Source organism: Ostrea edulis, chromosome 1 (assembly GCF_947568905.1).
Source record: "Ostrea edulis chromosome 1, xbOstEdul1.1, whole genome shotgun sequence".
Classification (NCBI taxonomy): domain Eukaryota; kingdom Metazoa; phylum Mollusca; class Bivalvia; order Ostreida; family Ostreidae; genus Ostrea; species Ostrea edulis.
In genome coordinates this window covers 94,226,521-94,238,581 of record NC_079164.1, presented here as the reverse complement: position 1 = coordinate 94,238,581, position 12,061 = coordinate 94,226,521, and the positions used below count along the sequence as shown (strand labels likewise).

Genomic DNA, 12,061 nt, shown 5'->3' with positions numbered 1-12,061 from the left:
ATATCAACATCAGAAAATTGCAATTTTTTTCAACAGCATTAAAAGATTTCACAAAACTGGTTAAAACAATATGATAATATTCATATTAATTTCATTAAACTGTTTCTTTACAACCCTATTCAAAATTTCTGTAAAAAATGAAGAAAATCTATTGCATAATGAACTTCATAAAGGATTCAATGAAAACAGAGTTATTGCCCTTGGATTCAATATCTTTAAACATATTATTGATTATTTATATATAACTTAGGCTTTTGAAATATTTTATGTTTAACAAGATTTTTTACAATATAACTATTGGAAAGACTAAAACAAAATTCATGTTCCTATCATGCATAAATCCCAGGCAATTATATTGCTTGGGTCCGAATTTACTATTAAATAATTGCGTGTGGCATAAATATCAATAAATCATGGATTTTGCAAAATCTTATGTCACAGGAGGGTAGAACTATACTTTGGAATAAAATACTGAGGATATACATTTACAGTAAAACACGGTTATAGTGAACCTCCAGGGCCAGCAAAAAACAATTCATTATATTAACTAAACTTCATTATACAGTAAAACACGGTTATTAGTGAACTTCCAGCAGGTTTTTGTTAAGGTCTTGATTTCAAAGGCCTGGGCCTTTCCAATTGGAAAAAATAACGACATTTGCTTGAAATTGGGAAAAATGTTTCATACAAAGAAAATGGGAGAAAACCAATCCAGAGTGCATTAAGGAATAAATGGACTCCTTCTGACTTTCAATTTGGTCAAATTTACCTCATTCAAATAAGCAGAGGTCAGAAAATTAGGTTTACTTAACAATTTTGAAGCAAAAATTGTAATCTGTGGGCCTGTAAAGAAGATTTATGAACAATTAGGCTACTCTGCTTGATTTGTTTTCTTGTCGGGAATTTCAAAGCAAAATTGGTAAAAATACCTTCTTTTTAGCATTGGGAATGGGGCCTTATTTCGGCCCCCTACAGACCTTAAAAAAATTCCTGTCCAGAGGCAGTTAAAAACAATTCATTATAACCAAACTTCATTATACAGTAAAACATGGTTATTAGTGAACCTCCAGAGCCAACGAAAAACAACTCATTATAACCAAACTTCATTATACAGTAAAACATGATTATAGTGAACCTTCAGAGCCAACGAAAAACAACTCATTATAACCAAACTTCATTTTTTCAGTAAAACATGATTTTAGTGAACCTTCAGGGCCAGCAAAAAACAATTCGCTATAAACCAAACTTCGTTATATCCAATAAAAAATTTGTTATTTTCTTCTCATATGGGAATAAATATCACTGCAACAAGCGTGAATTTGTTATTAGGATGTTTGGAATTTAGAAACTTTGGAAATTGAGTCGTTAGATCTAGCTATGTTATGTAAATAACATGTAAAGTTATGTAAATAACCAAAGAGTTAAATTCGAAGGAACAAAATAAAATAAGTATTCATTTATGTCATTAGTAACCACAGAATGGAAGCCCATTTAGGACTTACAAAAAGAAATTTTTTATTTGAAATAACACATTTCAGAATTCATCATTTTGAATTTAATTCGTCATGTCAAACTTTAAAATTCATTATAACGATTATATTTGTTCACTTACTAAAATCATCACTTGTTTTGTTATTTCCATCCATCTTATCAACATCATTTATACAAACACTTCTGTAAGTTTGATACTGCAGTCAAAATAACAGCTAAGCTACACAGTTAGTGAACCTTGTTTGTTACCTCGTAGCTATTCTCACATATTACTGGCAAAATCACAATAAATTTAAAAAAAAAATTTCCTTGATTCATTTTTTTTCCAATTTCAATGTTTATTTCCATATCAAGATATATACTTATACATGAATATATGTTGACAAACATATCATTGATTCATATTAACCAATGGTTTTGTGATCGTGGCTCTTCAGAGGCTTGTAACTATCTTCTGGTGTATGAATATGTCCCCGACTTCAAAGCTGATGCCTGGGCGGCATTCAAACGAGGTTTAGCGACAAACACGATAGGTGACAATAGCACTCAGACCAGCCATGCCAAAACCATTCTCCTAGGTGGAAGGAAGGATGGTCACATATGTGTATTCGATTGGGATGACGGGAGAGTTATTTTCAGCATTGATGTGAGTAGTATTTCATGTTTTTTAAAAATTTGTTTAATGCTCAGTTACATTTACATTGTACGGCAATTCTTTGTAGCTCTGAAATCAAAGATGGTCAACATGCAGACTCTTTTCACTGATCTATCTGTTTGTCTGTCTGCAACTTTAAAACTTAATCTTACCTTTTTTTTAAACGTTTGATCTGCAGAACTGATAGGCTAAGGTTAAAGAATTCATTCAAGTCGAGATGAAGGTTGTATTTTAAGGTAAAATTTTCCACCTATAAACAAAAGAACAATGCCCATTTATGGTATGAGTTAACCAACTTTTACAACTTCCTCTTCCTGTTTAACCTTGAGGTCATAGCTTGGTAGCAGGCAGCTCGGCAAAGAGAGCTGGCTGCTAATCTAATGCCTCTCATTTAAAAAACTCCTGGGCCCTTGCAAAGTATTTTTCAAGTATGATGCTCATTTATATATATATGTAAAGAAGGCCTATCGATAGTCAAAAAGGACCTATCTTTTGCTTTTACAATACAGAATTTCCCATCTTTAACTTTGATTTCCCTTATTCCCCCAAAACCAGACATACGGAGGAGTGATGAGTCAATAAACTGGCCACTCCAAATCTTTTGCTTGAGTGTTTGGTGTATATACTGCCCCACATTTATCAAAAGAACTCATCTCTGGGGCTGGGGTAAGTTCTGAGATGCTTGAAGTAAGGTAAAATTGAGAAATGGTAGGATTGGCATTAGAATGTGAACAAAACTCACCCAGGTCCAAAGCCTGGTCACTATCAGAGCCAGCCTCAGGTTCATCGTGTGGTTCTATTTGTGGGGGAGCAAAAGAAAAGTGCATTGAGGAGTCAAACCTGTATCGCCAGCATGAAGAACTGGCACTCTTCTACTACACCACAAAGGTCGTCCAATTAGATTGATTGATTGTATCTTGCTTAACTTCTCTCTAGTGAATTTTTTACTCATATGGAGATGTCACCAAGACTGGTGAGGGGCTTCAAATTTAGGCCTTTGCTCGGCGCTTATGGCCTTTGAGCAGCGAGGGTTCTTTAGCGTGCCACACCTGCCTTGACACGGGACATCCGTTTTTAAGGTCATCTCCGAGGACCTGTGACATCCACACCTGATGCCGAGCATTTGGCAATGAAACTGTCACTACTTGTTTTAACGACTTAGGTCTGTTGCAGCCAGGATGAACCTCGGCCTTCCACATGTGGGGCTAACGCTCTAACCTCTAGACCACCACGGCATAGAATGTTGATGTTATCCTTTACTCACTTTGTAGAACCCATTCAGGGAATGGAAAAGATTTTTAATATGCATGTAGACTGGGGAGAGCTAGGGCACACAAAGATTTTTTATATGTATGTAGACTGGGGAGAGCTAGGGCACACAAAGATTTTTTATATGCATGTAGACTGGGGAGAGCTAGGGCACACAAAGATATTTTTATATGCATGTAGACTGGGGAGAGGGCACACAAAGATATTTTTAAAGGTGACCTAAACTACAGGATGTGTAGGGTCTTTTTTAATGCTTGGCCTCAAACTGCAGGAAATTTAATGCCTGGCTTCAAACTGCAGGAAATTTAATGCCTGGCTTCAAACTGCAGGAAATTTAATACCTGGCTTCAAACTGCAGGAAATTTAATACCACTCAAAACTTCTGGATAGCAGTGGTGAATTTTGATTCGGATGTGTAATGCCATCAAGTTAACTGCTAAAATGTCAGCATGATATACATTTTTCCAGGCACATGGAGTAAAGGGAGTGCTGAGCATGAAAGCCAACTCTAAACAGGACCAATTGATATCAGCTGGCAAAGGTAAAAATATTCATATCAAGATTTCCAAGTTACTAAACAGGACCAACTGATATCGGCTGGCAAAGGTAAAAATATTCATATCAGATTTCCAAGTTACTAAACAGGACCAACTGATATCGGCTGGCAAAGGTAAAAATATTCATATCGAGATTTCCAAGTTACTAAACAGGACCAACTGATATCAGCTGACAAAGGTAAAAATATTCATATCAAGAATTCCAAGTTACTAAACAGGACCAACTGATATCGGCTGGCAAAGGTAAAAAATATTCATATCAAGATTTCCAAGTTACTAAACAGGACCAACTGATATCAGCTGGCAAAGGTAAAAATATTCATATCGAGATTTCCAAGTTACTAAACAGGACCAACTGATATCGGCTGGCAAAGGTAAAAAATATTCATTGTTGAAGTTTTGATGAGATGATACACTCTGTGTTTACCCTTAGTTTTTTTTAGTATTGTAAAAAAAACCGCAATTAGCAGCATAGTTATAGATTATCCTCATAATTTCATATCCAGAGTTTGGCAGTAGAACCATTTAAAAAATGAACTGCAGAATAACCAAACTTTGCACTGTTTTGATTTTTTTGGATGTACCATGCAGATAATATCATAAAAGTGTGGAGGCTGTACCCTTTCGCAGAGGAGGCACTAGCTCCACTGATGTCATTTTACTGTGCTCACACCCCTGTCCACATGACCATGCTGAAGACCAATTTGTGTGTGGCATTTCAGGACCATGCGACTGCAACATACAATATTGTCATTTACAATCTCAAGGACAGAAGTAAGCCCTTTATAATATTTCTTATTTTGATTTTTAAGACTCAGCAACAAAATAAAATTAGAGAAAAAGCAATTTTAACCATTGAATCTTTTTTGGTATACTTTTAGTGCTTTGATTGTGTTATGTTTTTTCTTTGGTACTTTTAGTACTTTGATTGTGTCATGAATTATTACTTTTCTTGAATTTGAAAAAAAAAATCATTGGATTTGAATAGATTTCCCCCCTTTGTATGCTATTTGAGAAAAGATTCCTTGTTATACATGAGTGAAATCTTCGTTCAATGTGAATTCATGAGAATGTAAAATCACGACTGCTTTGTTTCCCAGGACTTTAATTTTAAATAAAGGACTTGTATGTATGGTAACAGCGGCTCCCACGAATCTCAAAATTTGAAAAGTTTAAAGGAAAACTTTTACAGTCAAACCTCGTTATCTTGAACATGACGGTGCGGAGAAAAAACATCGAGATATCCAAGGGTTTGAGATATTAAAAAGGCTAAAATGTAGTTGGGACTTCAAACTCACTTCAACTTGTTCATGGCATTTGAGATATCGTTGTTTGTTCGAGATACCAAAGTTCAACTGTATTTTATAAAAGAGATCATGCCCAATACAGTTTCACATAATTTGTTGCTGATATTAACAGTCTTCCGAGATCATCTCAATTTTAATCTAATTTAGTTAAAATGTTGATTTATGTGACTGTTTTGGCTAAACATAATTTTTCTATCGCATATCTGTACTGGGAAGATGTGTATGGTGGAGATATAAAGTTTGTCCAAGTTTGTACTCAACATTTTCTAGAAGAAAACTAAAAAATAGCCTTTGGGGGGGGGGGGGGGGGGGGGGGGGGGTTAAAAACCCAAAACATTGGCAAAATATAGAGCGCTTATCATATACAGTCCTTTATTGATTCTCCCAAGTCAGCAAGAATGATGATTGTTCATATTTGATAAGGATTCTGCAGTTAAAAATATTTTCAAATTGAAATGTTTTAGAAGGTTCATGCAGGCAAGGGTAGTTTTTGTTTTTGCTAGTTTGAGGTGTATACTATAAAATAAAATATATACTACTAAAATATATTATGTATGAGCTATGTTTTCAGTACTCACTTTTTATGGTAGGTTCAAAGTGGGGAGACCTTATACCGGCTCTTGGTAAATGGATTTTAGGTTTATCTATCCTCTTTGTTTAGAAAGACATCATAGTTATTTATGCTGTATTAGGGATACTTTGAGTATATGGTAAAATTTGTCATATACTGTGGACTCATTTTAATTCGTTGGGGCCAATGTTCATGGGTAAGCAGAATTTTGCTGGTTCGTGGGGACGTAATTTTGTGGGTAAGCGATACAATGTCACTATGAGAGATAGCTCTACTTGGTTTAAAAAAATGTTCGAGGACACGTAAATTCGTGGGTAAGAGTGACCCATGAAATCCACGAACATCAATCCCCCACGAAGAATGATGATTCCACAGTAAAGGGTTAACTATTGTTCTCACTTTAAGTGCCTATATGGAATGTTTCTACAATTTTTAATCGCTGTTAATTTAATTATTGTTATATATAGGTTACAGACTGAACATCAGAAAACATGCCTGCCTGAGGCTGTTGTGCAGTCTGGCTGACCTACCTTGATGGACAGTGCCTCAGCACCACAACAGAGGGCGGGCATGTTTCCTGATAGTCACTCAATAATCCTTTATTACATATTTTTTCAAAAAATACACATTAGTTTACATTTTCGTGAATGAAGTGTTTAGTCCAATATCATTTGCAAACAGATCTGATCTCATAATTTTCCAGTCATATAAGCAAGCATGATTTCAAATTTAAATTAAAGTAGTCCCTAGCATGTGGACTACGGATTACTCCGTTTAAATCCGTTTACCTGATCAAGATATAGTGCTCACGGCGGGTGTGAGCGGTCGACGGGATGCTTACTACTTCTAGGCATTTGATCCTACCTCCGGTGTGTCCAGAGGATGCTTACACCTAGGAACCTGATCGCACCTTTGGTGTGTCCGGAGGTCCGTGTTTGTCTTCTCTTAATTTTGTATTCTTTAATAGGATTCATGAGATCACTGTTTGTTATCTTCACTTTTTTCATTAGAGGTGTAAATGTTTATGGTATAAATGATTATGATGTCTTTGGGGATCACGTAGACGGTTTCAATGTTGGAGGTCCTTTGCAAAAATCAGGTATCAGAGTATTGGTGACTGGGTGTTCTGTTGGTACTTTGAAAATCAGTTTTCCGTCTAAGACAGGTATTGAAAATAAATCCTGTTGATTAATTTATTCCTTACAAATACACACAGTCTCCTTAAAAATCCATGTTACACCCCTCCCCATCAAATCGTGACCAAGGACTCATGTGAGAGGGTACTATATTCAATACATGACTATAATCTGCTCAATAAACATAAAAAAATTAAAAGTGATGTTCAGTTAACTTGAAATAACAGAAATGAATCGATGATTATTGTAATATGTATAATATTAAAAAGTCCTAAGCTAATTTTTTTTTTTACAGCTAAGTTAGCATATTCCTACACTTTCTGTAGAATACAGATAAAAGTTTAGAATTTACTGTAGAAATAATTAAGCAGATGCATACTTTGTTAACAATGCTATAATCATATTACAATGTATGTTGTGCTGAATCACATTAGGGGCGAGATCAAAAGGTCCATGTCTAATGAAAATCTAAATTCATATAAATAGGGGGAGGGGTGGGGGGATAAAATCTTTCATAAGTTTCTTTCATCTGACATCGATTACACTTAATTAGTGGAATAAGAAAAAAGACAATTGACTGTAAAAAATCACATGATATTACTATTTAATGAACATTTGATAGTTTTAGTGTACACTTTCATTTGTGAATAAACAGTAGAAAAGATAAACAGAGTGTTATATATAATCTTATGTTTTTATTTGTTAATAGATTAATTTCAACATTCGTCATATTTAGTTTTATAGGGGTTTTTAAAAGTTTTGATCTCGCCCCTTTCCACTCTAAGTTTCCCAACACAAAAGAGGAAATTAACGTAGAATATTATATATGCCGTGCTTAGATTTTGGTACCTCCTCATAACAAAATTATTTAATAAAAAAAAATTGCCGAGAAAGTAGGAGAATGGCGTGGAACACTATGTAAGCAATGTGGCCTGAAGGTCTCTTGGTAATCTGAAAAATGCATATTATCATTTCTGTCTTTGATGATGGTTTTCTAGTGTTTGGGAGAGAAATGGACAGCAAACAAAGTTTAGAAATTCACTCCAGTAAGTGAAGAGGTTGTTGGAGCAATAACAATATTAATTTACACAGACCACTCTGTTATTTTCCCCCTTCACATCTTATGCTCTGTTCACAAGTTTGTAATGTGAAAGAACTTGGAAATTGACGGTGAACACATTTATAATCGGATGTTGTAACCGTTATGATATTCAATCACAATTTATTAGACCGTTACATTATTTTTATGAATATATTACATTAAAAGATATACTGTCAAACCTTATTATCTCAAACTCGATGGGACTGAGAAAAAACTTCAAAATATCCCAGGATTCGAGATATTGAGGGTAAAATTAAAGAATAAGGGACTTCCAAATCATTTCAGCATATCCATGGTATTGGAGATATTGATGTTCGAGATACTGAAGTTCAACTATATACATTATCCAGTTTTAATAACTGAAAATTGGTTCATACCAAACAATTTCTTTCACACAATTTGTGAACAGGTATAGCACTGTTTCTGCGAAAGCATTAATATTATGAGAATTTTTTAGTTTATAAATACATCAATAAGTCTATGATTTTACCACAATTATGTGTTTTTTCAGGAAGATTATTTTACTTGAAACTATGATGTTTGATTTTGTATGTGTGTGATGTACCGGGTTACTTTAACAGTCACCAGGGTTACGAACCTTAACCTTGAATTTAACTGTCTGCTCCCTTAACATTGCAGTTTTTAGCATGCCAAAAGGAGAAACAGGTTATTTATAGCACATTCAATATTTACACTAGTTTACTTAATCAGCATTTTCTTGATATCTCATTGGTTATTTTTTAGTGGAAGCAGTTATGATTTCATCCAATAATTAACAGGGGAGCATTTCTTTGGTTCTAGAATGGAATTGTAGAAACTCTGTTGTTTTTCATCTCTTTCTCTTTGATTAAAGTTTTCTTTATAATCAAGGACTGGGTGAATAGTCTTCTTTCTTTTATTCCTTTTTAAATTCTATTTTCTTTTTTCATAATAGAATGAAGAAAATGTGTGAAGATTTAAGATTTTTATTTCAGTTTTATTTTTTAAATTTGAATATTTTGATACAGCTAGCTGTATAAGGATTTGCTGGCAGTATTTTAATCTGGTTTGTCCCAACAAAAGGTGCAAAATTAATTGCCTTAGATATCATATATATGTACGTATATTTAACAAATTGAAATAATGTATCTTATCAAAATGTAGTTGCACATCTTTATGACTTGAAAAAAAAAAGCCAAAAGTTTCACTAGAATTTTTTTTGCCTTTTATATTCACAGAGGAGAGAGAGAGAGAAAGAGAGAGATTTAAACAGGTTCTAACTGGATTTTAAATTCATACAACAATTGACAATGTGAAAGAATTTAGGATGAAAACATTAGAAGAGGAATACATACATAAGAATATAATTGATATTGTCTGTGCATGTACTATAAAAAAGTCTATTTAACAATAGACTTTAGCATCACTAATTATTTCAGTTATCCCAGTGAAAACCCACACACCCTCCAAAAAAAGTACAGCATATGATTACACAATTTGAAGGCCAGTACAAGGGCCTCTCAGTGGCATGAAATTAACTTAGTTGATGTATAATTACACAATAAATGGAAAATGATTTTCATTTTTTTTTTATTTAATAAAATAATTTTGAATTTTAAAAAATTGTCTGCAGAGGAGCTTCAAGAAGACGATCAGGAATGTGAGTTGTTTCCCTTGATTTGGAAAGCAAAGTTGGAAATGTTTGGCAAATAATACTAATAGCAAATGATGCTGATGTAGAGGTGATGATATCATATATTTAATAATTAATTATTTGAAAGTAGAGAAACTTTTACTGATTCTAGTATAATTGTATCAATTTGTATATCTCTCATAAAAAACAGGGGAAAATATGCATGCTTTTTTGTAAGGAACTGAGAGACTTTAAAACCAATTTATTGTAATGTTTGAACCAAACTTCATTATTATTTTAAAATGTATTAAGTACTTTATAGAATTAACACAATTAGTGTAAAGAAATAACCTGAGCTTTAATCTTTTGTTGGTCTGTATTAGAATGGGTGTTTTCATTTGTTATTCATTAAAAGAACAGAGAAAAATTATTTTAAAGTAAAAAGTAACAATTTTAAGTTTGAAGTGGAAAGCTAATTTTTGGTATCAAATGTCCCTGGCATTATGTTTATGAAGTGTAAACAAATAATTAGATGTGGGGTATTGGAATTGAATGTACATATACATACATGGTGAGGCTAGATATAAATAACCTTAATGCTACATGTACCTGTTTTTTAATACTCAGTCTTGCATCATGGAGTCAATTTTACTAATCTACCAACTCATATTTTTTCATATCTACAAAAAAAAAATGAATGAATTTTAGAAATATATTGTATCAAAGTGAAACAAACTATCTATATAATATTTCCTCTACAAATGAAAATGTGATTTTGTTTTCTATAAGACTGTTTCAAACAATTGCAGAACTTTAAGAAAATCAAATTTGTTTACAAGAACTTTACATGTTATGAATTTGTAAATTACATGTCATGAATATGTAAATTAAATGTTATGAATATGTAAATTACATGTCATGGAGCACAATTTAGTGAAGGAGGTGCAATGTAATGATTTTATTTGAGGCAGAGTTTCTTCTCACCTTCCTTAGATCGCTATGACCACCAGCCAGACGATGACCACACAGACAGCATCACTGGTCTGACCAGCTGCCAGAGAATGAAGCTGTACGCCTCGTCCAGTTTGGACGGGACAATTAGAATTTGGGATGAAACCAATAATCTGATCAGGTAAATTATGATCATAATCAAAATCTCTTACTTATAAATATTAATGGGTGTAAGTCACAATATACTGTCATTGGACAATGAGTGCAAGTTGATCACATGACCTAATGAAAATTCAAAATTCATTATGGTTTTTTTGAAAATTTACAAAATTTTGATCCACAACAGTTAGGACACTAGCTTTTTTAGGTCACGTGAGTAAACTCAGGGTTAGGGTTAGAGTAAACTCAGGTGACCTATTGCAAATGGTTTTCGTCCGTCGCTCGTCATGCGTTAACAATTGAACATTTTTAACTTCTTCTTAATAACTACCTGTCCAATTCTTTTCAAATTGGTATGAAGCATCATGGGGACAAGGGGGACATAAATTGTAAATTTCAGGACTTCAGTACCCTTAGGGCCCTAGGAGTGGGGCAATTTTCAAAAAACTTCTTCTCAAGAACCACACACATTTAAGAAAAACTAAATGCATAGTGATGTAGAGCAGGAAGGCCTCTACCAAAATTGTAAATTTCATGATCCCCGGGGTAGGGGTTCTGACCCCAGGGTGGGGCCAAACTTGTTATATAGTGTTTATGTGTAAAACACTTAAATTACATCTTCTTAAATGCTATTGATACTATTAGATTGAAAGTAAATAGATATTTAGAAAGAACAGGTACTGTATATACTCGCCTATAAGTCGGTTGCATATTTTAAGGTTATTTTGTAGGAATTTGCCATTGATCCGCTTATAAGTTGGTACAAATTTTTGTCAGAGTCGGTGGACAATTTCAAGTCAATGCTGTAGTGTGTTTACCTATGTTTCAAAAAATATTTTGAGAAATTAATAATTATGAGGTGCTCAATATCCAAACCATACCTGTTTGGGGTTTTATTTACCCAAACAATTATGATCTCTTAATTACCAGTACCTGACACTGTGTTTACTTAGTGGCATTCGCTGTTATTGTGGGATTCTGGTATAATTCATTGTATCAACAATTTTAAGAGTCAAGAATGATGATCTAGATTATCTGTTAACAATATTCAGTCTTTTATGAAATATATTTCAGCCAGTATACATATGAATATTTCAATATTAAATCAGGTTCGTAATTAAATTTTACCGATAGATTAGTTGAATAATGAAAGTATTAATTATAGCGGTATGTAAATAATTTTTAACTAGATAAAAATATGCAAATACTTGTACTTTATACATAATTTTAATATACATAAACAATACAATA

The 12,061-nt window shown here is 33.3% G+C and overlaps 1 protein-coding gene across 7 annotated transcripts in view; it reads left to right on the top strand.

Moving 5' to 3' along the window:
* The window catches only part of LOC125673249 (WD repeat-containing protein 97-like), a 75,409-nt gene that overhangs the window by 23,658 nt on the left and 39,690 nt on the right, over positions 1-12,061 (top strand). For 5 of the 7 annotated variants that reach the window (XR_008803408.1, XR_007369369.2, XM_048909759.2 and 2 more), the window contains exons 11-15: positions 1,929-2,137; positions 3,884-3,956; positions 4,564-4,746; positions 9,701-9,727; positions 10,694-10,832. Coding sequence is in view for 5 of the 7 variants with exons in the window: in XM_048909759.2 (XP_048765716.2) it covers positions 1,929-2,137; positions 3,884-3,956; positions 4,564-4,746; positions 9,701-9,727; positions 10,694-10,832 (631 nt within the window). In the remaining 2 variants the exon portion in view is untranslated. Of the gene's footprint in view, positions 1-1,928; positions 2,138-3,883; positions 3,957-4,563; positions 4,747-8,727; positions 8,755-9,700; positions 9,728-10,693; positions 10,833-12,061 lie in introns of all 7 variants that reach the window. The other 2 variants (XM_048909741.2, XM_048909750.2) reach the window with 2 other exon arrangements.